Here is a 23,558-nt window from a genome sequence, read left to right as displayed (position 1 = left end):
ACTTGGGTTTGTGGGCTGGTGCTCACTTGCTGGGTAGGATGAAGCACTGTCTCATCTCCCCGTCATTCCCGTGAAGCAGCTGGCTCTGCATCACTGAGGACATGGCTGTCTTTGTTGCAGGTGATAGAGACTGATCCCGAGCCGGCTTACTCAGTCCTAGAAGAAAACTATCGAGAACTGCAGCTGCAAATCAGTGCCCACGTGAATTTCGCCTCATACAAGTGCCAGACTACCGATGTGCACTTTAAGGAAACACTGGTTTACCAGACTCGAGTGTTTGAGTGAGTCATCAGAAGCCTCCTGACACTCTTAGAGCAGTCCTTTCGTTCCATCATTCACTCACGCAAACATTTATTCAGTGTCCATGACAGCACAGACCAGACATAACATCTGTGTAGCATGCACCAGAGGGTCTTCGTAGGTCCAAAGAAACACTCAGACCCACGAAACTATTCAAGTTCACACTTGAAATCAAGATGTAGACTTGATTCAGCTTCAGTGGGAACAGTCCTTGGAATGGTCCATATCACCACCCAACAACTATTCTTACTGCCCAACCCTCTGCCCCAAGTGACAGCTCAGACACTCAGACAGTATCCATGTTGGTGGGTGTAGGGTTCATCTTAGCTTGGAAGGCTGTGACCAACAGAAGCCAACATTTCTCACAAGCACTCCAGGCTATAACTTCCAGGATTCCTGCAAGGGACCTGCCCCGTTACAAGAGTCTCTACGCTCAGAGAACCCCAGTGCTATGGCTTCCCTCCAGGTATCATGATTTCTACCAGCTCCAAAGCAAGTTAGCAATCAGGGGTCATTTTTACTGTAAACAAAGTTGTCTGATAATATAGATGATATTTCTCACTCATCAGGCTTCCACGGACACAGAACTCAAAAACTAATTCAAAGTCGAAACTGTACTTAGAAGGAGAAGGGGTTATGTTAACCCTTTATTCACTCTCAGTTGGTACAGTGATGCATGGGTCCTGCTCTCAAAGAGCTCATAGTGGATGTTGGGGGAATGGATGAAAATGGTGGAATTGATGGTTACAGTCCAATGCTCTGGGTTTGCAGTAAGCGTCCCCAAAGCAGACCAAGATACGGGGAGAGACAGGTGTCTGGGAAGCCTTCCCAAAGTGGTGGACCAGCTGAACTTCGCAAGACAAATAAGAGGTGGCCAGGTGAAGAAGTGAGAAAAAGGGCCTTCAGGCAGAGAGAAGGCCTGTGACTCTTCTTTGAGAATTACTAACACAAAAGTGTAAACCACTGACATTTCTACTTTGTAAAAATTGGTAATTAGTTGTTCAACTCATTCTTCACTTGTGGCCCTTAATGTATCCTCTCAAATTATTATAGAACCAGAAGCTAGGAGACAGGAAATGGGATCTTCTGCTGGTGGCCATTTCACCTACAGTAAGGGTCGCCACACTCTGGCCCATGATCCAAACTCAACAGCGGCTTATTTTTGTAGATACGGTTATGCTGTATGTTGTGTGGGCATACAGTCATGCTCATTTATCTACTATCATCCAAGGCTGCTTCCACAGCAAAGGGAGTAGCTACTGCGGAGACCTCTGGCTCATGATGCCCAAAACCTTACTGTCTGACCCTTTTCAGGAACATTTGTTCACCCCTGGGCCTAAACCAAGAGTGCTTCTACTGGAAGTATCCTGTGCCACTGAGATTTCTCCCCTTCATAAAAATTTGCTTTAGCCTAAAGACCAGTGCTCATAAATTCACATAGTTCATAAATTCACACAAGCCCCTAAGGCCAAAACACTTGACTTCATGCACAACTGCATAGTCTACCTGGAATGGATATAGGGAATCTGATCCTTAAACCCCTCCCTTGGACCTATTCCCCCTGCCCCCAAGTCTCAGCTCCCACTTCTCCCCTAAAACTGGAAAGCATGTGTGTGTTTTTTCTCTCGCTTGTACAACCGTTTTCTTGAATAACCCTCTTTCTGTGACTGTCTGTGATCACATTTAACAGTGACTCCAGAAAAAGCTTCTGTCTCCCAGTTCTTACCACAGAGCAGGAAAACTTGAGGCAAGATGAGGATCCATTAATTCAGAATCTGAGACAAGTCAGTATCTCAGCCAGTGAAGACACTTCAGGCAGAGGTCAAATGACTTCTGACCACGAGGACATTGTTTCAGGGAGAAAGTGATTTGGGAAGGGAGAGGCCTTGGAGTTTGCACCCAAGGGAGATGCTGTCTTCTGAATGGGTTTCGTTTCCTCTCCCATGGGAATTTTTCAGGATCACCACGATGCAGGCTGAGAGCTCAAGGCACAGTATGCCAGGGGTATACAAGACAACTGAAGTGCTAAACATCTGGATGCTTTTGCTTTTAATAGCTATGTATATATTTTTGTGTTTTAAAAGGAACTATAATTTGAAATCACATGCTTGATTTCAAATAAAATTGCCTTTGAAGAAACATTTGGGAAACAAAATAACTTGACTTTAAAAAAAAAGTTAATGGTACAGATGATGTGCAGACAGGACAAAAACCGTCTTCAGCGTGTTTCTCACATCCATTCCCTGATCTGTTTGCAGGTTTGAACTGATTAATTCAGGAAATGTGCAACTGGAATTCAACTGGATCTCAGAAGAGACAGCAAAAGCTGTCAGCTTTGCCATGCCAGACAACCAAGGTAAATGAGGTGACAGGTAAAACCCAGGGCTTGAGCTGGGTCCCCAGTTAGTAGAAGAGCCTGGTTCATGGAGAAGCAAGCACTGCTCCAGCCGCCCTCTTGGTGGCGAAGAAGCAGACCAGGGGCCCCCTAGCATCTGCAGAGCCAAAGGGGCCCAAGAAACTCCAGAATTGAATTCTGCCTCCCTGGGCCCCACAAGGCTGGTACCCCCTCTCACAGATCCCCCGGAGTCTTTTCTTTTAAATCTCAACCTTCTGGAAATCACAGACTCTTGGAGAAGCTGATGAGAGCTATGAGCTGACTTCCCAGCAAAACACACACCCATGCCCAATTTGCAGTTGGTACATGTGAAGAGAACCCAACCCTTGGTGGGCAAAGTGGGCAAATCACTACTCTTTCAGTTTGGAGATTCCCAGACTTTTCCAATGAACTCTTTTTCATGGACCCCCCAGATTTTGAACCCCTGCTTTAAAGCAATGATTCTCCGAAAAATTATTTCACAGCCCATTACTCTTAAGGCAGATGACCCACAGATGTCTACTTGACCCATACCCTTGAGTAAAAAGGAAAAACACTTGAAAACCTGATGTAATTAATAGAAGTATTTTTCATGAATCTCCTATGAGACACAGCTAATTCCTCACCCCTGGGGCCCAAAGTTAAGTATACCGGCTAGGAGAGGTGAGCCCACAGACCCCATAGAGGGTGCCTAGGGACCCATATGAGTGGGCTGCTGTCACCGCCCTCCCACTGCAGATTAAGAACATCACTGGCACTCTTATCTGCCCCCAGGTTTCTCCCAAAGAGACCAGCTTAGCCAGGGCACGCCACACACGGCCAGCACAGTGGACAGTGCCGTGGACCACTGGAATGAAACTTCCCTGCCGCCCTTCTGTGTGGAGCCCATCTCGGGCACCGTGCTAGTGGGGAAGACTCAGAAGCTCAAAGTGAAATTCTCCCCATTGGAAGTTGGAGACTTCGAGAGCAATCTTTTCTGCCAGTAAGGAGACGCACTCCTAACCCCTCTTCTGTCCCACCACGACCACCGTTCTTTCACTCCAGCCCCATCTGGAGCCCCGCACTACCACATTTCCCTCTGGAGAACAAGAGGAGTCTGGTCTTTTGTACTGTTCATCAACCCTCTGTAGACCCTGCCTCCTGTCCACCTCCCCTTCCCGGTCACACACAGGATTCCACTGGGGCAACAGAATGGTGGGCAGCCAGCTGGGTTCCAGTCTTGGGGCAAGCATGGCCTTAGGAAAGCTCTCTTTTACCTTTTCTGAGGCCCAGTTTCCTCCTATGTAAAATGCAAATAACAGTACCCACTCTGTAGAGTTGTTGTGAAAACTCAATGACCTCATTCAAGTGAAGAGCTTAGAACAGTGCCTAGCACACAATAAGTACGGCTAAACATCAGGTGGTAGTGGTGATGGAGGAGGTGGACCTGGAACATAGTAAGAGAGGAGCAGATGGAGTCCAGGTCCAGTCAGAGGAGAGCCGACCCATTAATATCTGGCAGTGAAAGTCCCTGAGAGCTCCACGGAGGACACCCACCTTAGAGGAAGTCTGTGTCCCATGGCGTGGGGTGGCAGAGACCTATGTGAACCGTGAGACCTGTGGAAAACCTGCCGTCACACTGCAGGGGCCCTTCCCACACCTGGGCCACCTGAGCTCGCTGCTGGGGATAGAGGTCTGCTCACATCGCATTCACTTTCTCCGAGGAGCTCAGGGTAGTTTTTTGTTTTGTTTTGTTTTCTTAAGGATGCCTGGGTCCTTTTTTGTATCCCATTAGATGTCCATGAAAGAGCACAGAGGGAAAGACTCTGTGCTGACGTTATAGCAGGGAGACTTTCTCACCATTGGTAAAGGTAGTAACTTAGGCAAGCTGTTGTTCAGTCACTCAGTCGTGTCCAACTCTTTGCAACCCCATGGACTGCAGCACGCCAGGCCTCCCTGTCCTTCACCATCTCCTGGAGCTTGCTCAAACTCATGTCCATTGAGTTGGTGATGCCATCCAACCATCTCGTCCTCTTCTCCTCCTGCCTTCAATCTTTCCCAGCAGCAGGGTCTTTTCTGAGGCACCCAGAAGGAACCAGAATTCAGGCTCCCATACTCAGCCCATGCATGTATTTATCCCTGTCACGATTAATTAATGAATACCTACTATGTATCATGTACTCCTCAAGGCACTGAGGTTACATTGTCAACCAGACAGACCCATTCTCTGTGCTCATGGAGCTCACATTCTGGTCGGTGTCATATTCATTTCCAACCACGAAAGCAAGAACTTATTAAAGAGTTAAAAATAGATCAAAATAACCTTATTCTCTCAGGATTCCTAACCTGCCACCGGGAGAGCATGGCCCAGTCCTGTCAGCCAAAGGGCGGAGCTCCCTGCCCATCTGCCATTTTGACCTGAAAGACTCAGACTACATCGTCGGTCATCGGCGCAACCCAGACCTCCGAGGGCCTAGTGGTGGGGCTCTGGATCCAAACACCCGGGTGATTGAGTTCACCAGCGTGGGCATAGGAGGGAAGAATCTCCGGTGAGTGGTGTGGGTTTGCACTAGTTGAGTTCATATCAGTTCGTCTTTCTGAAAACCCAGAGGAAGAAATTCAGGGTACCAAGCTAGACTGACATCTCGAAGCACGCTTGCTATCCTAGGGGTTGACTTTAGTGAATTGCTGCAGTGAGGAAGCGGATTTCTGTCTCCTTAGTTTTGACACTCAGGAAATTTGAAAGGCATAAAACATGATCCCTGACCACCACCTAGACCACAGAGGATCACTGAGACAGAAGGGCCCTTGGTGGTGTTATTACTCCGAAGTCCAGAACTAGAGCCACACTTGGGACCCCTAAGTGAGATACCGTTTTTGTTTCTACAGTAACAAAGTGGCCAAAACAGTTCTGATCCCCGCACAAGGGGCCTGTGCTCGGGAACAGCCTAGAGAAGTTTCTCTTAATCCTCAAGCCCCTCTCTCACTCTCTGCTGTCGTTCCTTCCCCTTGGGCAGGACCTTTACAATCCTAAACCCGACCTGTAGTGCCTACTCCTTCTCCTGGCTCTCTGAAGAAATTGAAAGTCTCCAGAACCCTCCAGCCTTCACGTGCCTTACAGAAAAGGGCCTCCTCCTCCCTGGAAAGAAAGCTGAGGTATGTGTGAAGGGGACCACGCGACCCAGGGCTTTACTCATCCCACCCCCTCTGCACGCTGCAAAGCGTGGGTGGAGTTAGGGAGAACAGCTGGAGAGTGTGTCCATCAACACGTTTCTTGGGTGGTTACTGTGTGTTAGCCAGTCCTCATGAACGGGACAAACCTCAGCCGTCTTGGTTGGCCATAGAGAAACAAAGAGCTCTAGTGTTTGAAGTTTTAAAAATTGATATTTTAAAAGCAAGGAAAAGAGAGCCGGACACCAGTGCCTGGGGACTCTAGGACTCACACAATAGCAAGGAGCCGAGTTGTTTTTGTCCAGGGACTGACAGCCGTGCAAGAACAGAGATGTATCTTTGCTTGGTCGGGCCAAAGGGCAAAACAGAAAAGCAGAGTCATGCCCCATGGTTTAATCCTAATGTCCACACAGTGATTTAGGGTAGAGGGTCAGATTTAAAGAAATACAAACTTGCTGGCCAAAGCAGCTCTGTGGGCCCCGTGTCCTGTAAATTCTACAGAGAATATTGGGGGCAGAAATAAATCCATGAAACAAACATTACGAATTGAGATGCCTTCAGAAAGATTGTAAAAATGGAGAGCACAGGCCAGGGGTCAATGACAGGGAATGGTGGGCACAAGGGTCGGCTGGCCACAATGCTTCTCTGGGGACAAATCACCACACCGAGCAGTGAGCCCAGGGTTGCTAGTTCTCCCGAACTTTTCAGGAAAATTCCAGATTCTACCTGAATCTTTCCATTTTTACATGCCATCCCGAGACGTGGCAGCCTAGCCTGCAGAGCCTTAGAAATAGAAATGAGCAGGGCAGAAGCCCGTAGAAATACTTGGTGGGCTGGGCAAACAGACATGGATGTTACTGGTACAGCCAAACTCACATGCCCTTACAAAGACAGGGGAAAGGAAGTGATGACCTGGTAATGTCACCTGGCACAACCCCAGGGCTGGCACGCCTTTGAGATACGTGGAGCAAACACATAGAAGTGCCTCTAACCACTGTGCTCCAAACTGTCTTCTTAGGTTATCTTCCAGTTCACACCTTCCCATCTGGACATCTCGGAGGCATTCTGGACTTTCTTAATCCCTGAACACAATATCACAGTCCCTTTCCTGCTGGTAGGCAAAGCCACTGACCCTCTCATCAATTTTGACAAGTCACATATCAACTTCAGTTGTCTCCTCATTGGTAAGGCTGCCCCGCTGGTTTATATTTTAGAGTTGGCATGACCTGTGGGGGAGGGGTGTTCCCCCTAGCAGAGGAATTCTTTCTTCCTGGTATCTTCTGGAAGTGTGTCAGAGGGCCTCATTTTGCTATTCACAGGGCCACAGAATATTTAACCTCTCAATCTAATTTCCATCAAGTGTCTTCTAAACCCACACACTAATAACCTAAGAACATTGAGGAAGCTTGCTGCAGAGCCTCCTCGGAAGATTCCTTTGGGGTCTGGATTGACTAGTTTATCCCCAGAGCCCCATATTAGCCCCATCCTACTTGCATGTGCCCCCAGACTGTGGGCCACAGTGGTCACATTCCTCTGACATCCTTTCTCACTCTTGCCCCGTTCAACAAATATTGTTGAGCTCCTCATGTGAGCCAGGCACTCTTCTGTGAGCTTGGAATGCAGTGGACAAAGCCCATGTCCCGATCTTCATGATGGTTGCATTCTAGTAGCAGGAAGCAGGCTACCACGGAATGGAAAGGTGAAATATGTAGCATGTCAGGTGTGGATAAGTGTTCCAAAGAATAAAATAGGGTGGGGGGAAAAGGAGTGCCAGCGGACAGTGGGAACGTGACATTTGAGCAGAAACTTGAAATAAAGGAAGTGATGGGCAAGTCCCCTATAACACTGTGACTCTATCACATGGATGTGATGCTTTGTGTATGTGTGTGTGTGAGAGAAATACAACTGAAGTCAGAGGATTTGTTTTAGTAATTCGTTAGACTAGTTATAAAAGTAGCATTCTTTATAAGTCAACCAGTGTGGTGTTGTATAAGGAAAAATATAATAATCACTCCCCACCTCCCTCATTTTTCCCTTTCCATCAGAGGAAACCAGTGTGAACAGTATGATGTGTATTATTTCCATACATTTCTTACACTGATACATATAATAGATAGGAGGAGATTGTGGCATTTAATCAGGTTTTGAGCAAGTAAGTGGGCAATGTAGCGTAAGAATAACAACAAGACAATTTAATCTAGGAATGCAGTGATGGTGCATTTCAATGTAATTATTACATCATCAGATTAAAGAAGAACCAGGTATTGGCGTATACCAAAGAATCATTCCTAAAAATTCAGCAGACATTCTCAACAAAAACTCTAGTAGTAAAATAGGAATAGAGGGGAAAAACTTGAATAAAGATTAACCAAAATCAAAAGGCAAATATTATCTGGTAATAAACCACTGAAGTTACTTCAATTAGAGTCAGGAATTTGGTCATTGTCACTGTCATTATTGGACACTTTGTTAGTGACTTTAGCAAGTACAATAAAATAAGAAAATTAAATAATTGGCATAAACATTGGGAATAAAAGAGACAAAATTGTCTCATTTATGGTATTGCTAATGATGCCATACATAGATAAGCTCAAGAGACTCTAGAGAAAAGCAAAACAAACTTCTAGAATCAGCAGGATAATTTAGAAAGTAGATGTTTGCAAGTTGTTTGCGAAAGTCAATGGTTTCTCTTTCTTTTAGCAATAAGCACCTAGAAACAAACAGAAAATTTCGTTAAATACTGATAAGACCTATATAATAGCCAAGGATAAATGTCACAAGAAAGGCACAGGACCTATATGAATAAAACTATAAAATCTTATTGAAATGCCTGCAAGCAAAATCTGAACATTTGTCCATTCTCCCAAAAATTAAATTCAAATTTAATCAAGTTCTAAATAAAATCCCAGCTATTTCTAAATAAAATCCCAGCTATTGTTGTCTGATAAAACACAGGATGCACAGTTTAATTTGAATTTCAGATAACAAGGAATGATTGTTTAATATAAGTATGTCCCATGCAATATTTGGGACATACTTATATATAAAAATTGTTTGCTAAACTTGACAGTCTTAGTCCTAAAGGATTGAGGTGAGGGCAGAATTTGGTAAAATGATTCTAAAGTTTATGTGGAAAAATAAATGCTCCACAGTAGTCAAGGAAAGGAAGAAAAAGCAAACTAGTGACGAGATATGTTAGGCAGGGCCCTGTCAGGACATCCGTGACACATCTGAAGTCTAATTCAAAAGAGTCCGCTGCACAGATGATTCACGGATACGGGCAGAGCGGAGGGGCCTACCCACCCCCGTTAACAAAAGCAGGAAGGCGTTGAGTCTAGAGGAGCAAGAAGGATCCCAGGAGAGCTACAGCCCAGGCTGAGTGGCCACCTACGAGGAGCAGACAGTAGATGGGCTATAGTTCTAGAAGGAAGAGCTGGAGCGCCTTGAGAGGAAGAACACTCGTAGAGTGAAAAGAGGAAGAGGGGTAGCCACAGGCTCGGGAGCGTGGGAGAGGGCCGAAAAGAAGCTGGAGACTCCTCCTGAGCAGGCCTCTCCCGCCTGCCGAGGCACGCCGGAGCAGGCACGGGGCCCCTCTGAGGGTGGCGTTTCCTCCTCAGGCAGAGAAGCCAGGGAGACTGTGAAGCTCATCAACAAGGAGGAGCAGGGGCTCCATTTTGCCTTCCAGGACGCCTCCCGGTATTCTGAAGGCTTCAGCAACAGCCTGGCTGTGTGTCCCATGGAAGGCTGGGTCCCCCCACTGTCCAGGTAAACCGAAAGGAAGCCCCCCCAGGGCTGCCCTTGCCCAATATGGCAGGGGTCCCAGGCTGACGGGCCAGGAGAATCAGGTTCCTTTAGAGTGCCCCATCTCTGAAGTCTCTCCCAACTCTAAGATTTGGAGCTTCCCAGGTGAAGCTAATGGTAAAGAACCCACTTGCCAGTGTAGGAGACATAAGAGATGTGGGTTTGATCCCTGGGTCGGGAAGATGCCCTGGAGGAGGGCATGGCAGCCCTTTCCAGTATCCTTGCCTGGAGAATCCCATAGACAGAGGAGCCTGGTGGGCTACAGTCCATAGCGTCACAAAGAGTCAGATACTACTGAAGCATCTTAGCAGAGTGCCCCATCTCTGAAGTCTCTGCCAACTCTAAAATTGAGATATTACAGTTTCATCTCTGTCCTGCTTATCCCGTTAGTAATTTTCATCATGAGTTGTAGAATACTGAGAACTTTCAGCACTTTTTCTCAGTATTTTATTATGCTTATATTCTTTTCCATACTATCCACTGTGTTTGCGAATCCCTAAAGCAGTAGCCTGCCACGCCTGGCAAACTTTCAGAATTCACCCTGATTTGGAGTTATGCTGCCTTCCCCTCCTAGTGCATGATGATCCATTGGGCTTATCTTCTTCAACTTCTTTAACAGATTGGTCTAGTTACCCAATCTGCTGTTGTCTTCCCCAACCAGGTTCCCAATTGATATTTTCTTCACACCAAAGAAAGAAGGAGATGTGAACTTTAATTTGATCTGCAGTGTGAAAAAGAAAGCCCACCCTCTGACCTTAAATGTCAAGGCTGAGGGCTACTCCGTGAACGTGGAGGTCAAATGCAAGGACAGGAACGGCTCCATCACTCTCCTGACTCCCACCCAGACCACCACTGTCAACTTCTGTGAGGTAAAGGTGTGAGAGGGCCCTGCTGTCTCTGCTTCCACACTGGCTGGGAAAAGCAGTACACGGGAGCATTAGATGAAGTTCTGTTTCAAATGCCAGGGAGATCAGGAGAACAGAAATGTGCCAGCAGCAGCTCCGTCCCCAGAATGTGTATGGTTTTGATGTGAAAAGAAAGCTTTTCCCATGGTATGATAAGAAAGCTTTTCTTATTTTACTTTTCAGGGGGCAGAGAGATGGTAGGCAAGGGGAAGAATGCTCATCTTAAGCATACATGAAGGAGGTTTGGTTACCAAGTGAGCTCTGAGAATTCAGCTGTCGTCTTCCTCTTCAGAAGGAAGGGCTCCAGCACTTTGTAGCTCCTGCTGGATTCTGGCTGCATTGTGCTAATGATGCTCACTCAGCTCACTAACATCATGGGCTGTCACTGCTTCCCAAAGGGTGTTTCCCCCAACACGCTACATACCCTGACCCCAGAGAAGGGAACCATAGTTTGTACTCACTCAACATACAACTCTTTTCTCCTTCAGGTGGAATTGAATGAGTGTGTCCAGTGTGAATTCAGCTTTATCAACACTGGAAAGTTCAACTTCAGCTTCCAGGCAGAGCTGTCCGGCCCCAGATCCCTGCTACAGTACTTGGAGTTTTCACCCAATGATGGCAGTGTGGACGTGGGGCAGAGTGCACACGCCTCCCTGTCTTTCCAGCCATTAAAGAAATGTGTCTTGAAGGGTCTGGAACTCAAAATCAAGGTGAGGCATTTAACACTGTCCAACACTGAACGTGCTCACAGCATTCTGCCTTGAGAACTGTGTCCAATGTCCACCCTTAGCTACAAGGCAGGATGGGAAGTCAAGCATGTTTCCCAGGCAAGTTGGCAGCCCATCAGAGTCCTGCTAATGAGGAAGCCCCAGGGAGCAGATTTTGGGTGGGAACTGACAGGTCTCTGCACACCCCTCTGCCTTCGAGCTGAAGTATTCCTGCAATGATTCAAGAGCCAATATGCGGCCTGGTTGCAGAGTCGTCCACCTTGGTTTCCTTAAAGAAACTTAGAGCCTGTTAATCAGAATCTCTGTAGAGATTCTGCACATAGAGTCCTGGGACCTGAATTCTTTTAAAGCACCTGACTGCTTCCCTCCTTCTCCTGAGGGTGTAAGGGCCCTTTCCTCTCACTTCTCCCTGTCATCTCCACTGGACATTCTCTCCCCCACAGATCAGCCATGGTCCAACATTTACGTGCACCATCTCAGGCTTTGCTGTGAGCCCAGCTGTCCATTTCTCCTTCACCAGCTACAACTTTGGCACCTGCTTCATCTACCAAGCTGGCATGCCCCCATACAAGCAAACCCTGATTGTCACCAACAAGGCAGAGACAGCTATGAGGTAAGCAGACTCCCCAGAACTTCCAGATGATTCTGCTACTCCTATGGGTTCTACAGCCTCTACACAGCTGAGGTCCTGCCAAGACAGAGAAAGGATTATGAGAGAGCCTCTAGCACAGGTGGGCATGAATCCTGAGTATCCTTTCCTCACTGCTAATACTGATATTTGGATAGCCATGAACTACTCTGCTAAAAAAGAAGACAAAATCCTCTTCTGGAAGTGAGGAGGACAATGCCAGATGACCCGACAAGAGGCTTGATGACTTGCATTTATTTTCCCCACGTAATAAATGTGGGGGAGAAGGCAATGGCAACCCACTCCAGTACTCTTGCCTGGAAAACCCCTTGGACGGAGGAGCCTGGTGGGCTGCGGTCCATGGGGTCACTGGGAGTCGGACACAACTGAGCGATTTCACTTTCACTTTTCACTTTCATGCATTGGAGAAGGAAATGGCAACCCACTCCAGTGTTCTTGCCTGGAGAATCCCAGGGACGGGGGAGCCTGATGGGCTGCCATCTATGGGGTCTCACAGAGTCGGACACGACTGAAGTGACTTAGCAGCAATAAATGTGGAAACTCAGATTTGGAGAGTTAAAAAGTTAATTTCTTGGGCCAGTGAACTTGCAGTAAAAGGCAGATCTATACTGAGCCTTAGCCCTCTGATTCAAATCCAGCCGCTCTGTACCATCCCTGTGTAGAGTGTTCCAATCCAGATTTCTGGGCCTTATTCCAGACCTAACAAAATGGAATCCTGAGAGACAGGCCCAGAGACCTGTGTTCATTAGTTCTCTAGATCAGTGCACTGCAACTGAACTGAAACTTCAGTTTCAGAAAAGTTGTCTTATCTGCAGTGTCCAATATGGCAGCCTGTAGCTCCATGTGGCTATGGTGCCCTTGAAATCTGCCTAATGCCACCAAGGAACAGGGTTTTTTATTTTAATTAATTTTAATTTAATAACCATGTGTCTAGTGGCTACCATGTCAAATATCAAATAGCACAGTTATTCCCTAGCTATGTGACTTTGAGCAAATTTTTTTTGCTTTTTTTAAAAATTAATTTTTATTGGAACATAGTTGTTTTACAGTGTTGTATTGGTTTCTGCCGTATAGCAAAGTAAATCAGCTGTATGTACATATACATCCCCTCTTTTTTGGATTTCCTTCCCATTCAGATCCCTGCATTTAATGTAGTTCCTTGTGCTATACAGAAGGTTCTCATTGGTTGTCTGGTTTATATATAGTAGTGGGTATATGTCAGTCCCAATCTCCCAGTTCATCCCACCCACCCTTTCCTCCTTTGGTAGCCATACATTTGTTATCTACATCTGTGTCTCTATTTCCACTTTGCAAAAAAATGTTCATCAGTATCATGTTTCTAGATTCCACATATAATATATGATTTTTTTTTCTCTTTCTGGATGACAGTCTCTAGGTCCATCCGCATTTCTGCAAAGGGCACAGTTTTGTTCCTTTTTACGACTGAGTAATATCCCATTGTGCTTGTGTACCACGTCTTCTTTACCCATTCCTCTGTGGATGGGCATTTAGGCTGCTTGCATGTCCTAGCTATTGTAAGTAGTGCTGCTATGAACGCTGGGGTGCTTGTGTCTATTTGTTTTTTTTTTTTAAAGTCCTTATTGAATTTTTCACAGTATTGCTTCTGTTTTATGTTTTGGTTTTTTGGCCATGAGACATGTGGAGTCTTAGCCCCCTGGCCACTATTGGAGTCTGCACCCCCTGCATTGGAAGGCGAAGTCTTAACCACTGGACTGCCAGGGAAGTCCCTATCTTTTTGAATTATGGTTTTCTCTGAATCTATGCATAGGAGTCATATGGTAGACCCATTTCTGGGTCATATGGGTAGTTCTATTTTTGGATTTTTAAGGAACCTCAATTCTGTCCTCCATAGTGGCTGTATAAATTTATATTGCCACCAACAGTGTAAGAGTTCCCTTTTCTCCACACCCTCTTCAGCATTTATTGTTAGTATTATTTTTTGATGATGGGTATTCTGACCAGTGTGAGGTGATATCTCATTGTAGTTTTGATTTGTATTTCTGTAATAATTAGTAATGTTGAACATCTTTCATGTGTTGTTGGCCATCTGTATGTCTTCTTTGGAGGAATATCTATTTAGGTCTTCCACCCATTTTTTGATTGGGTTGTGTTTTTTTGTTTTTTTTTGATATTGAACTGCATGAGCTGTTTGTATACTTTGGAGACTAATAATCCCTTGTCTGTTGCTTAATTTGTGAATATATTCTCCCATTCTGACGGTTGTCTTTTCATTTTATTTAGGGTTTCATTTACTGTGCAAGAGTTTTTAAGTTTAATTAGGTCCCATTTGTTTATTTTTGTTTTTATTTTCATTACTTTAGGAGGTGGGTCAAAAAAAGATCTTGCTGTGGTTCATGTCAAAGAGTGTTCTTACTGTGTTTTCCTCTAAGAGTTTTATAGCATCCAGCCTTGCGTTTAGGTCTTTATAAACTCTCTGTGCCTCCATCTCCTTGTCTGAATTGGGGGATAATAATAGTACCTCCCCATGGGTTATTAGGAGGATTAATTTGTTCATTTAGAGAGAATACTTAGTACCTGGAAGATAGGAAATGCTCAGTTATTTTTATCTGCTGCTACTTCTGTGGCAGTGATACTGGTGGTGATGACGATTCTCCTGAATGTTACATTACAGGAGTGTCATGTAATTTTAAATACTAATTTAAAATCTTATCTGCCTATATTCCTTCTTGCCTAATTTAATTGAATCTGACTCTTACTTTGTTTCAGGCATTATACTCTATTTACTGCCTTAGCTAGAGTCCTTCTCTAAATACTTGGAAGACAGATGAGGAGGGATTGTGATGGAGGTCTAGGTGCTTCCCATTCACAGATGCAGGGGGGGTGGACGTGATCTTTGAAGGTCCCTTCTAGTTGAGCTATTGGTAATAATAATAACAGTAGCTCACCTTTAGGAATGTTTCCTCTGTGCCTTTAGTGGCTGATTTAGTCACTTTATCTCATTTAATCCTCACAGCAGCTTCATGAGGAAGAGATCACTACTCTCATTTTGCAGGTGAGGCAACAGGGACCCAGACAGGCTGAGTAACTGTTCTCGGGTCACGTGGAAGTTAGGGCTGGAGCCTGGATCCACACGCTTGTCTGACTCTGGACACATCCTCCTCCCCGCGTGCTTTCCCACCCAGTTACTCCAGGAAGCACACCCTTCTTCCAGGAAGCTGCCCCGTCATGAGCTGCGTCATCAAGGAAGAGGGTGAAGAGAGTGAAAGGAACACTGGGTCAAAGGTCATGAGACTGCCTCTGAGGCCTGGTTCTGCCAAGGTCTCAGGCTGTGATCTGGGGGAGGTGACTCAGTTGTGCCCAGGAGACTGTAGGCTGGACCACTGCTGCAGTCCCTTCCAGCCCTGAAACCCCAACTCTGGGACAACACAGCAGGACATCCCGCAGTGGGTCCAGCTCAGAGAAGCAAGGGGCTCATTCCCTCTATGTCAGCCATTCGAGAGCTTACACAGCTTCCTTCTGATTTCTTCCAGCTTGGATTGTTTGTACACCAACACCAGCCACCTCGAGGTGAACTTCCGAGTCGATGTGATAAAGCCAGGAAAGACACTGGAGATCCCCATCACCTTTTATCCTCGAGAAACTATCAGTTATAGAGAACTCATCCCCTTTGAAATCAATGGGCTCTCCCAGCAAGTAGTTGAAATCAAAGGGAAAGGAACAGAAATGAAGGTAAGTGACAGCTGGGGACTCATCGGGCTTGGCACCCCCACTTCTTGCCCTTCTCAGCCACCTTTGCCCACCTGAGCCCGAACTCCTCTGACTCCATGTCTCCTGCCCCCTAGCTGCTCTGTCAGAGGTCAGCCAGTCCCATCAAGACAGATCAGACCCAAGAGAATCACATAGATCTTGCCAATACCAAACGTTACTGTGTCAAAGGATACAAGTAACCACAGGCGCTGCAGAAACATTCTTTTTCTTGGAGAAGTTTGAGACTGTCAGATGCAGTCCTCTTCCTCCCACATGAGAGCATGTAGTGTTTTCAGGTTACAGTCAAGGTTTGTTTGAAGAACTGTATGCAGACATAAGTTTCAGTTATGGGACATCTTTCCCCAGGACCACATAGACTGACATTCTCCAGCAAGCCCCAACTCCCAGGATCCCATCTGACTGAGGCCCTTCCTTCTAACCAGGTGCTCCTGGCAGGAAGGGGATGGTCTGGTTCCACCGCTTATCCTTTCTTCCCAATATCCAGTATACATTTCATGTATCTGTCTGGTGGGAGTTTCCACATTTATTAGGCCGTTTTAGAAGAGTGAAGACATCCCGCAATCCTTGGCAATGCATGGGACATTTCAGCAACCAAGAGGAAATGGGAGGGGTGTGTTCCTGGCATCCTTTCCATCAATCCAGGGGAGCAACAGGATCAGGCCACCTGGTGTGTCTGCGCCCAAGCCGGTGGCAGGGTCTCTTCTGGTGTCATGGTTTCTTTCATGTGTTCATTCATTCACTCACTCAGCACTCATTTATGTCAGGTGCTTTGTGGAAATCCAGAGGAGACGTAAACGTGTTCTCTGACCTCCAGGAGCTTACACGCTGGGGCCAGAGACTCTTACCTTTGTAGACAACATGGAAACCTGTGGGTGGGATGGAAAGATCCCATCTTTCCATTAGGGGAGGGGTGCTGTTTATTGACTGGTCAGGTGACAGTGACTGGTGAGTGCTGTTTATGTGGGTCACACCATCCCAGAGGGCAAGGCCTAGCCTGATCTCAGCCTGATGCAGGCCAGCATTTTGATCAGGGCTTTAGATGGGGGCTTTAAGGTGTATCTTCTTTTCCCACCTCCACTGCCATGGTTATCTCTCCCTTCAAGGCTCTGTCTCCTGCCCTCTTCCAGTCCCTCTGCACAGAGGAGCAAGCCAGGGCATACTCACAAGATACCCATCTGATGGGGCCACTCCAGGCTGCACTGGCTTCCCACTTCTCCCAGAAAAAAACCTGATCCCCCTCCAAGCTATCTTCTCATGTTCCCCACCTCGCTCCCAGCCACAGGCCTGGCCAGGCCGCTCCCTCCAGCTCAGGGCCTTGCCACAGCTTCTCTCCTCCCTCGGGGTGCAGCCCCATGCCACCCTGACTTAAATCCAGATGCTACCCTTCCAGCAGCTCCCAGTGTGAGCATGCCTTCCTCAGGGAGGCCTCCCTCACCCTCAGACTGGCTCGACCCTTCGTACCCCGAGCCTTTCCTTCTTAACATCTCTGAACCCAGCTGTAAGTATGTAGTTGTACAAGTTGTTTAGTGCACATATTATGCACATAAATGTTTGTTGAGTGAGCGAAGGTGAAGGCCCGTCCAGTGTGAAGAATGAGAGACACGGGAAGAGAGGGAACCACCCTTGCCTCACTGGGGTACACGCACCGCATTTCTCTTTCTCATTAACTGCTGACCCCTCCCTCCCTGCTCTCTTTCTTGTCCACAGATTTTAGTCCTAGATCCAGCCAATAAGATTTTGAAGTTAGGAGCCATCCTACCTGGACAGGTGGTGAAAAAAATGGTTTCCATCATGAACAACAGCCAAGCCCAGCTCACATTTAACCTGTCAGTCATGTTCTCAGCGGAACTCCAGGAAACCAAGGTTGGTGATCAGGGTCCCAGTGGCATGTTCATGCCTCCGCACCTCACGGTTCTCAGGCAGCTTCTGTGTGCCAGGCCATTCCAAGTGCTGTCCATGTCTGATCACCTTCATAAAAATGGTATAGGGGTGCCCCTGTTATTCTCCTTTACATGTAGGGAAACCACAGCTTGGAGATGCTCTGCCTCTAGAGGGCGACAGTGACACAGAAGTGCCCTTGATAAGGACCCAGAAGATCTGGGCGCAAATGAATATATGTACATCTTCATGACAGAGAATTTGAAAAATATGGAAAATCACAAAGAAAAATATTTGGCCTATAATGTCATGCCCCAAAACAATCACTTGACATTATTGCTACCTTTCTTTCCCCTGCTTTTCCTACACATTTTAAAAATAAATTGCTTTCAGATTGTTGTGAAACATGCTTTTATCATCTACCAGTAACTCCTAAACATTCAGTTTCATTTGTTCATCTGTACCTTCATTATGTAGATGAACCAAGCCTCTATTTCTGCTCATTTCAGGTGTTCCTGTTTTTTTTTTTAATTTATTTTATAAGCAACATTGTAATATCCATTTAAACAAAGCTTTCTGTGCACCCATGACTCTCTGCTGAGCATATACTCCTAGAAGTGGGCTTCTTGGACCAAAAGGAAGAGTGTGTTTCATATACATCATTCTGCCCCCGAAAGGCTGTCCCTCTTTCCACTGGAGTCCTCTATGTGAGAGAAACATACTTGTTGCTAAATCCGTGTCCTCGGGCTCTCTGCATAGGGAACCTACAGCCCTGGCTGCCCGCTTCCTCTCACAGTGTTTGGGTGTTCCTTTGAAACGGGACCAGATGTATTTCATCCTGAGGATGGACTGTATCCATTCCTTCATTCAGTTCATTCTTACATTTACTCAGTAATCCATCCTCGCAGCAGGACCTCAGAAATGGAGCTCCAGGAGTGCCCCACCCTCAGCTGCTGAGACTTGTCGTTTTGTCCAGGTCATCACCTTGTCACCATTCCGCAACATCACTATGAAGCCCAAAGAGGTCCGGAAGCTGGAAGTCACCTTCACCCCGCTAAAGCGTGTCCCTCCCTTCTCCGAGGAGGTGTTCATGGAGTGCATGGGGCTCCTGCGGCCCCTTTTCCTCATCAGCGGCTGCTGCCAGGCCCTGGAGATCTCCCTGGACCAGGAGCATCTTCCCTTTGGACCAGTCGTGTGTCAGACACAAGCCACGCGTCGCATCCTCATGTTGAACACGGGTGACGTGGGTGCAAGGTAGGAGAGCCCCCTGGGCCTGGATTCCCTGGGTGGTCCCCATGCCACAGGTGGAGGTAAGGCTCAAAGTGGTGCCCACCACAGGCGCCCGCCCAGTCACCGTTCAGCACGCTGCCACAGCCGTGCCTGCTGCACACCGCCACCTTCAGGGGGCGCCCTGCACCCCGGCCTCCGGGGAGCAGTGCCCGGAAGCTGTGCTGTGGCAGCCCTGGCACTGGAAGCTCTGGTCTGCACCATCCTGCCTGGACCAAGGGCCGACCACAGAGGGGTGACCATGGGGCCAGCAGCTCCCGGGGCCACCAGGGTCAGGGGCAGCTCTCATGTGAAGGGATCGTCTCCACCCCCTGGATCAGACCTGAGAGGCAGTGCAGGGATCGGCCACGGCTACCAGCTCGGGAGGGTTCCAGTCCTGGCCTGACCACGTCCTAGCTGTGTGACCTCAGGCACCCATTGAAATGTGTTCAGGCACATGTCCCCCCAGTGGGTGTCCCTTGTGGACAGTAAGATAAGATGCACCACTTTCCACCCTTCTCAGCCCCTAGGGAGAGCGAAGAGAGTGCACCCAGGAATGACTTGGCCTTGGTCCCACACCCCAGCTTTTCCTGGCAGCCTTCCTTCTCGTAGGTCCCAGGAAGGGCAGGAGGGGATGAACCTCCCACCTGAAAACCAGACACAGTCTCTCTTCTCAGCTGCATTGAGGACACCACCAAGATCGTAACAAACTACTTTCTTGTCTCCTGTCTTGGAAAAGGTTCAAATGGGATGCTAGGAAACTTGAGCCTCCCTTTTCCATCAGCCCAGAGGAGGGCTATATCACCGCAGGCATGGAGGTTTCTTTCGAAGTGACTTACCATCCTACCGAGGTGGGCAAGGAGATTCTCCACAAAAAGTTGCTCTGCTTCATCCAGGGAGGCAGTCCTCTGAGCCTAACCCTGTCCGGAGTGTGCGTGGGACCACCTTCAGTAAAAGAGGTCAGTAGGTGCTGCCAACAGATGGGCCGGCGGTGGGGTGGCCCGGCAAGCCCCCCAAGAGAGCTCAGTCAGACTGTCCAAACGGTCCTCGGTGCCCACGTCAAACATGCAGACCTGCCCCCTCCGCCACAGGGCCTCTGCGTATGCTCTTCCCACTGCTGACATACTCCTTTCCCCTTCTCCATTTAGTAATTCCTGTTTAGTCTTCAGCTCTCAACCCAGGCATCTTGTTCTAAAGGAAGGTTATACCGACATCTCTGGCTAGACCACATTCTGTCATAAGCTCTCTGAGTAAATGGTGACACCTGGGTTAACCTCTGCTCACCCTGTCGCTCGAAGCCCTAGTAGTGGACACCTGATAGTTCCTGGCAACACTGCTTACGGTCATAATGACACCTGATCTGCATCTCTTGCTATTTCAACAATGTTATGTACATGGAATCACGCCGTATGTTATAAAAGTGTATGTACAAGTCTTGGCAAGAATATATACTTTCATTTTCTTGGGTGAATATGTAAGAGTGAAATGGCTGGATCGTAGGGTAGGTACATGTTTACCTTTTTAAGAACTTACCAAATTGTTTTCCAAAGTGGTTGTGTCATCTTACATCCCCATCAGCCACATCAGACATTTCTACTTGCACCACATCCTTGCCAACACTCAATATGGTCAGGTTTTTTAAAATTTTAGTCATTCTAATAGGTACATGATGATATCTTGTGGTTTTAAATTTGGATTTCCCTAATGACTAATGGTGTCAAGCATCTTTTCAGGTACTTCATTGCCATCCGTCTATCTTCTTTATTGAAGTATCTGTTCAAGTCATTTTTATTTGGGTTGTTTGTTTTCTTGTTTTACTGCATTTTGAGAGCTCTGTGTATATTCAGGACATAAGTTTTGAATTTATATCTTCAGTCTGTTTAGAGTTCATTTTTGTATATAGTGTAAGATTATGGATCAAAATTCAAAAAAGTCCATTTTTTGTACATGGATATCCAGTTGTTCCAGAACCATTTACTTAATAGATTATTGTTTCTCCACTGAATTGCCTTTGCACTTTGGTCAAAAACCAATTGATCATATATGTGTGGGTCTCTTGCTAAACTATTCTCATCCCCTTGGTGAACTCTTTTGATTCCCTTTATACCAGCGCAACATTGTCCATGTTGCTAAATTTAATGGCTGGTTCTCACTGCTCATCTTACTTGGCTTGTCAATAGAATTTGAACACCTTGAACAAGCCCCTCCTCCTTCAAGCACTTCCTTCATTGTGTGACCTCCAGGTTACCACCTTTTCCTCGTTTTCCTCCCACTTTAATAGCTTCTGCTTCTCATCTCCCCTTTTGATTTTTCTTAACATTGGAGTGTACAGGATTTTAAGAATTAGTCCTAAAATTTCTTCTTTTTTTCTAAATACACTTACTTCTTGATGATCTCATCCAGTTTTTGCCCTTAAAAAAAAAAAATTGCTATACTGACAGCTCCCAAATGTGTGTGTGTGTGTGTGTGTGTGTGTGTAAACTTTCCTTTGAACTCCAGGCTTGTAAATTCTGCTGCCTGCTTGAGGTGTCCATCTTCTTCCAGGTGGTGAATTTTACCTGCCAGGTGCGCTCCAAGCACACACAGACCATCATGCTTTCAAACCGCACCAACCAAACCTGGAATCTGCACCCCATCATTGAGGGTGAGCACTGGGAGGGGCCCGAGTTCATCACCCTGGAGCCTCATCAGCAAAACAAGCCCTACGAGATCACCTACCGGCCCCGCACCATGAACGTGGAGAACCGCAAGCATCAGGTAGGTTGAGCCCCACCTCCCACTTCGGTTTCCTGGCATGGTTGGAGGAAGGAGCTGTGGGAGAGAGAATGTTAGGACAAGGGGGGACCCTACAAATAATGTGGAAACCACAGGGAACTGTGTCCAAAGCTTATCAAGACCAAAGCTTCCCTTTTCATCCATATATTTTCATGTTGAGGGGCTTCTCTTGGAACCAGAGGCTCATCTCTGAAATGAAGTCCCAGATGAAGCATAAAGCAATTAACATTTAATTTAAGTGCACAAATAACAACAAGGTGACTGTGATAAAGATTAAAAAAAGAAGCCACAATCTTCCACTCCCCTTACAAAAAAAGAACTGTCTTCTTCTGTCTTCTTTACCAATCCTCACTCAGACAGCCATGGCTGCCATCATCGCATCCTCAGTTTTGCATCCTGTTTACTTTCACTTACATCACATCATGAGCATGTGTCTGTTTAACTGTGTGATCTTCATGGTGATCATTTTTACTGATTGACTAATATTTCACTGAATGCCAGCTCCATAATTTATTTAACACCCTCAGTTGTTGGATGTTTAAGTTATCTCTAAATTTTCATTAATAGAAGTGATTCCAATATACATGTGTATCCCCAACGGCTTAGTGGCAAAGAATCTGCCTGCAATGCAGGAGATGGAAAAGACTGGCTCGATCTCTGGGTTGGGAATGTCCCCTGGAGGAGGAAATGGCAACCCACTCCAATATCCCTGCTTGAAAAATCCCTTGGAGGGAGGAGCCTGGTGGGCTACAGTCCAAAGGGTCACGAAAAGTCAGTCACGACTGAGTGCGCAAGTTTACGTATAACTTTTTCCTCTGCAGGGATTTTTCCCTGGGATGAGATTCCTGGTTCAAATACACATGAACACGTTTATGACTCTTGGAAACATATTATGAAGCTGCTTTCCAAAAGTGTTAAACCTATTTGCGTACCTTCGTTAATCCTGTGTCGCTGCCATGCCTGAGAGGTAGCTGATAAAGGACCCTCTGTGTCACGCTCACCACGGTTGTTCTTCTCTTAGGGCACCCTCTTCTTCCCCCTCCCAGATGGGACTGGCTGGCTGTACCAGCTGCACGGGACTTCTGAGCTCCCCAAGGCTGTGGCCAATATCTACCGTGAAGTGCCATGTAAAACACCCTACACTGAGCTCCTGCCAATCACCAACTGGCTGAACAAGCCCCAGAGGTGAGAGAATAGGTGGGGGATGAAGAGGGGATGGAGGGAGGACCCACAGTGTGGAGCCTGGCCCTTTGTGCTGCTGCCAGGCATTGCCTGGCCTGCGCCCCACAGAGTGTCCTATCCAGGGCTATCTGTGAGCAGCTGATGCCTTATAAATCTCCTGGAAGTGTGCCAGGCACAAAATAAGTGCTCAATAAATGTTAGCTGTCATTATTATCAAAATGATAATTGTGGTGGTTATTATTGAAAGCCCTGTCTTATCACATCAGCCACTGGCCAGATCCTTGGATCTTGTATTTGCGGAGCGAAAAGGAGCTAGAGGAGCCGGAGGCCAGACGGGGCCCCTCTCTTGTGGAAAAGGAGCTAGAGGAGCCGGAGGCCAGACGGGTCCCCTCTCTTGTGGAAAAGGAGCTAGAGGAGCCGGAGGCCAGACGGGTCCCCTCTCTTATGGAAAAGGAGCTAGAGGAGCCGGAGGCCAGATGGGTCCCCTCTCTTGTGGAAAAGGAGCTAGAGGAGCCGGAGGCCAGACGGGCCCCCTCTCTTATGGAAAAGGAGCTAGAGGAGCCGGAGGCCAGACAGGTCCTCTCTCTTGTGGAAAAGGAGCTAGAGGAGCCGGAGGCCAGACAGGTCCCCTCTCTTGTGGAAAAGGAGCTAGAGGAGCCGGAGGCCAGACGGGTCCCCTCTTGTGGAAAAGGAGCTAGAGGAGCCGGAGGCCAGATGGGTCCCCTCTAGTGGAAAAGGAGCTAGAGGAGCCGGAGGCCAGACGGGTCCCCTCTCTTGTGGAAAAGGAGCCAAAGGCTGGG

The 23,558-nt window shown here is 47.1% G+C and overlaps 1 protein-coding gene across 2 annotated transcripts in view; it reads left to right on the top strand.

The window, feature by feature from the left end:
* The window catches only part of HYDIN (HYDIN axonemal central pair apparatus protein), a 346,758-nt gene that overhangs the window by 316,163 nt on the left and 7,037 nt on the right, over positions 1-23,558 (top strand). Inside the window, exons 68-83 of one of the 2 annotated variants that reach the window (XM_070451030.1) lie at positions 121-281; positions 2,559-2,656; positions 3,449-3,656; positions 4,990-5,202; positions 5,671-5,809; positions 6,843-7,008; positions 9,442-9,589; positions 10,287-10,494; positions 11,019-11,240; positions 11,702-11,871; positions 15,420-15,618; positions 17,365-17,520; positions 18,512-18,789; positions 19,541-19,760; positions 21,346-21,558; positions 22,598-22,761. In XM_070451030.1, coding sequence (XP_070307131.1) covers positions 121-281; positions 2,559-2,656; positions 3,449-3,656; positions 4,990-5,202; positions 5,671-5,809; positions 6,843-7,008; positions 9,442-9,589; positions 10,287-10,494; positions 11,019-11,240; positions 11,702-11,871; positions 15,420-15,618; positions 17,365-17,520; positions 18,512-18,789; positions 19,541-19,760; positions 21,346-21,558; positions 22,598-22,761 — 2,963 coding nt within the window. The remainder of the gene's footprint in view (positions 1-120; positions 282-2,558; positions 2,657-3,448; positions 3,657-4,989; positions 5,203-5,670; positions 5,810-6,842; positions 7,009-9,441; positions 9,590-10,286; positions 10,495-11,018; positions 11,241-11,701; positions 11,872-15,419; positions 15,619-17,364; positions 17,521-18,511; positions 18,790-19,540; positions 19,761-21,345; positions 21,559-22,597; positions 22,762-23,558) is intronic. The other variant, XM_070451031.1, reaches the window with a different exon arrangement.

Source organism: Odocoileus virginianus, chromosome 20 (assembly GCF_023699985.2).
Source record: "Odocoileus virginianus isolate 20LAN1187 ecotype Illinois chromosome 20, Ovbor_1.2, whole genome shotgun sequence".
NCBI lineage: Eukaryota > Metazoa > Chordata > Mammalia > Artiodactyla > Cervidae > Odocoileus > Odocoileus virginianus.
Note: the sequence above shows the minus strand (reverse complement) of the source record. Positions and strands in the feature narration are given on the sequence as shown.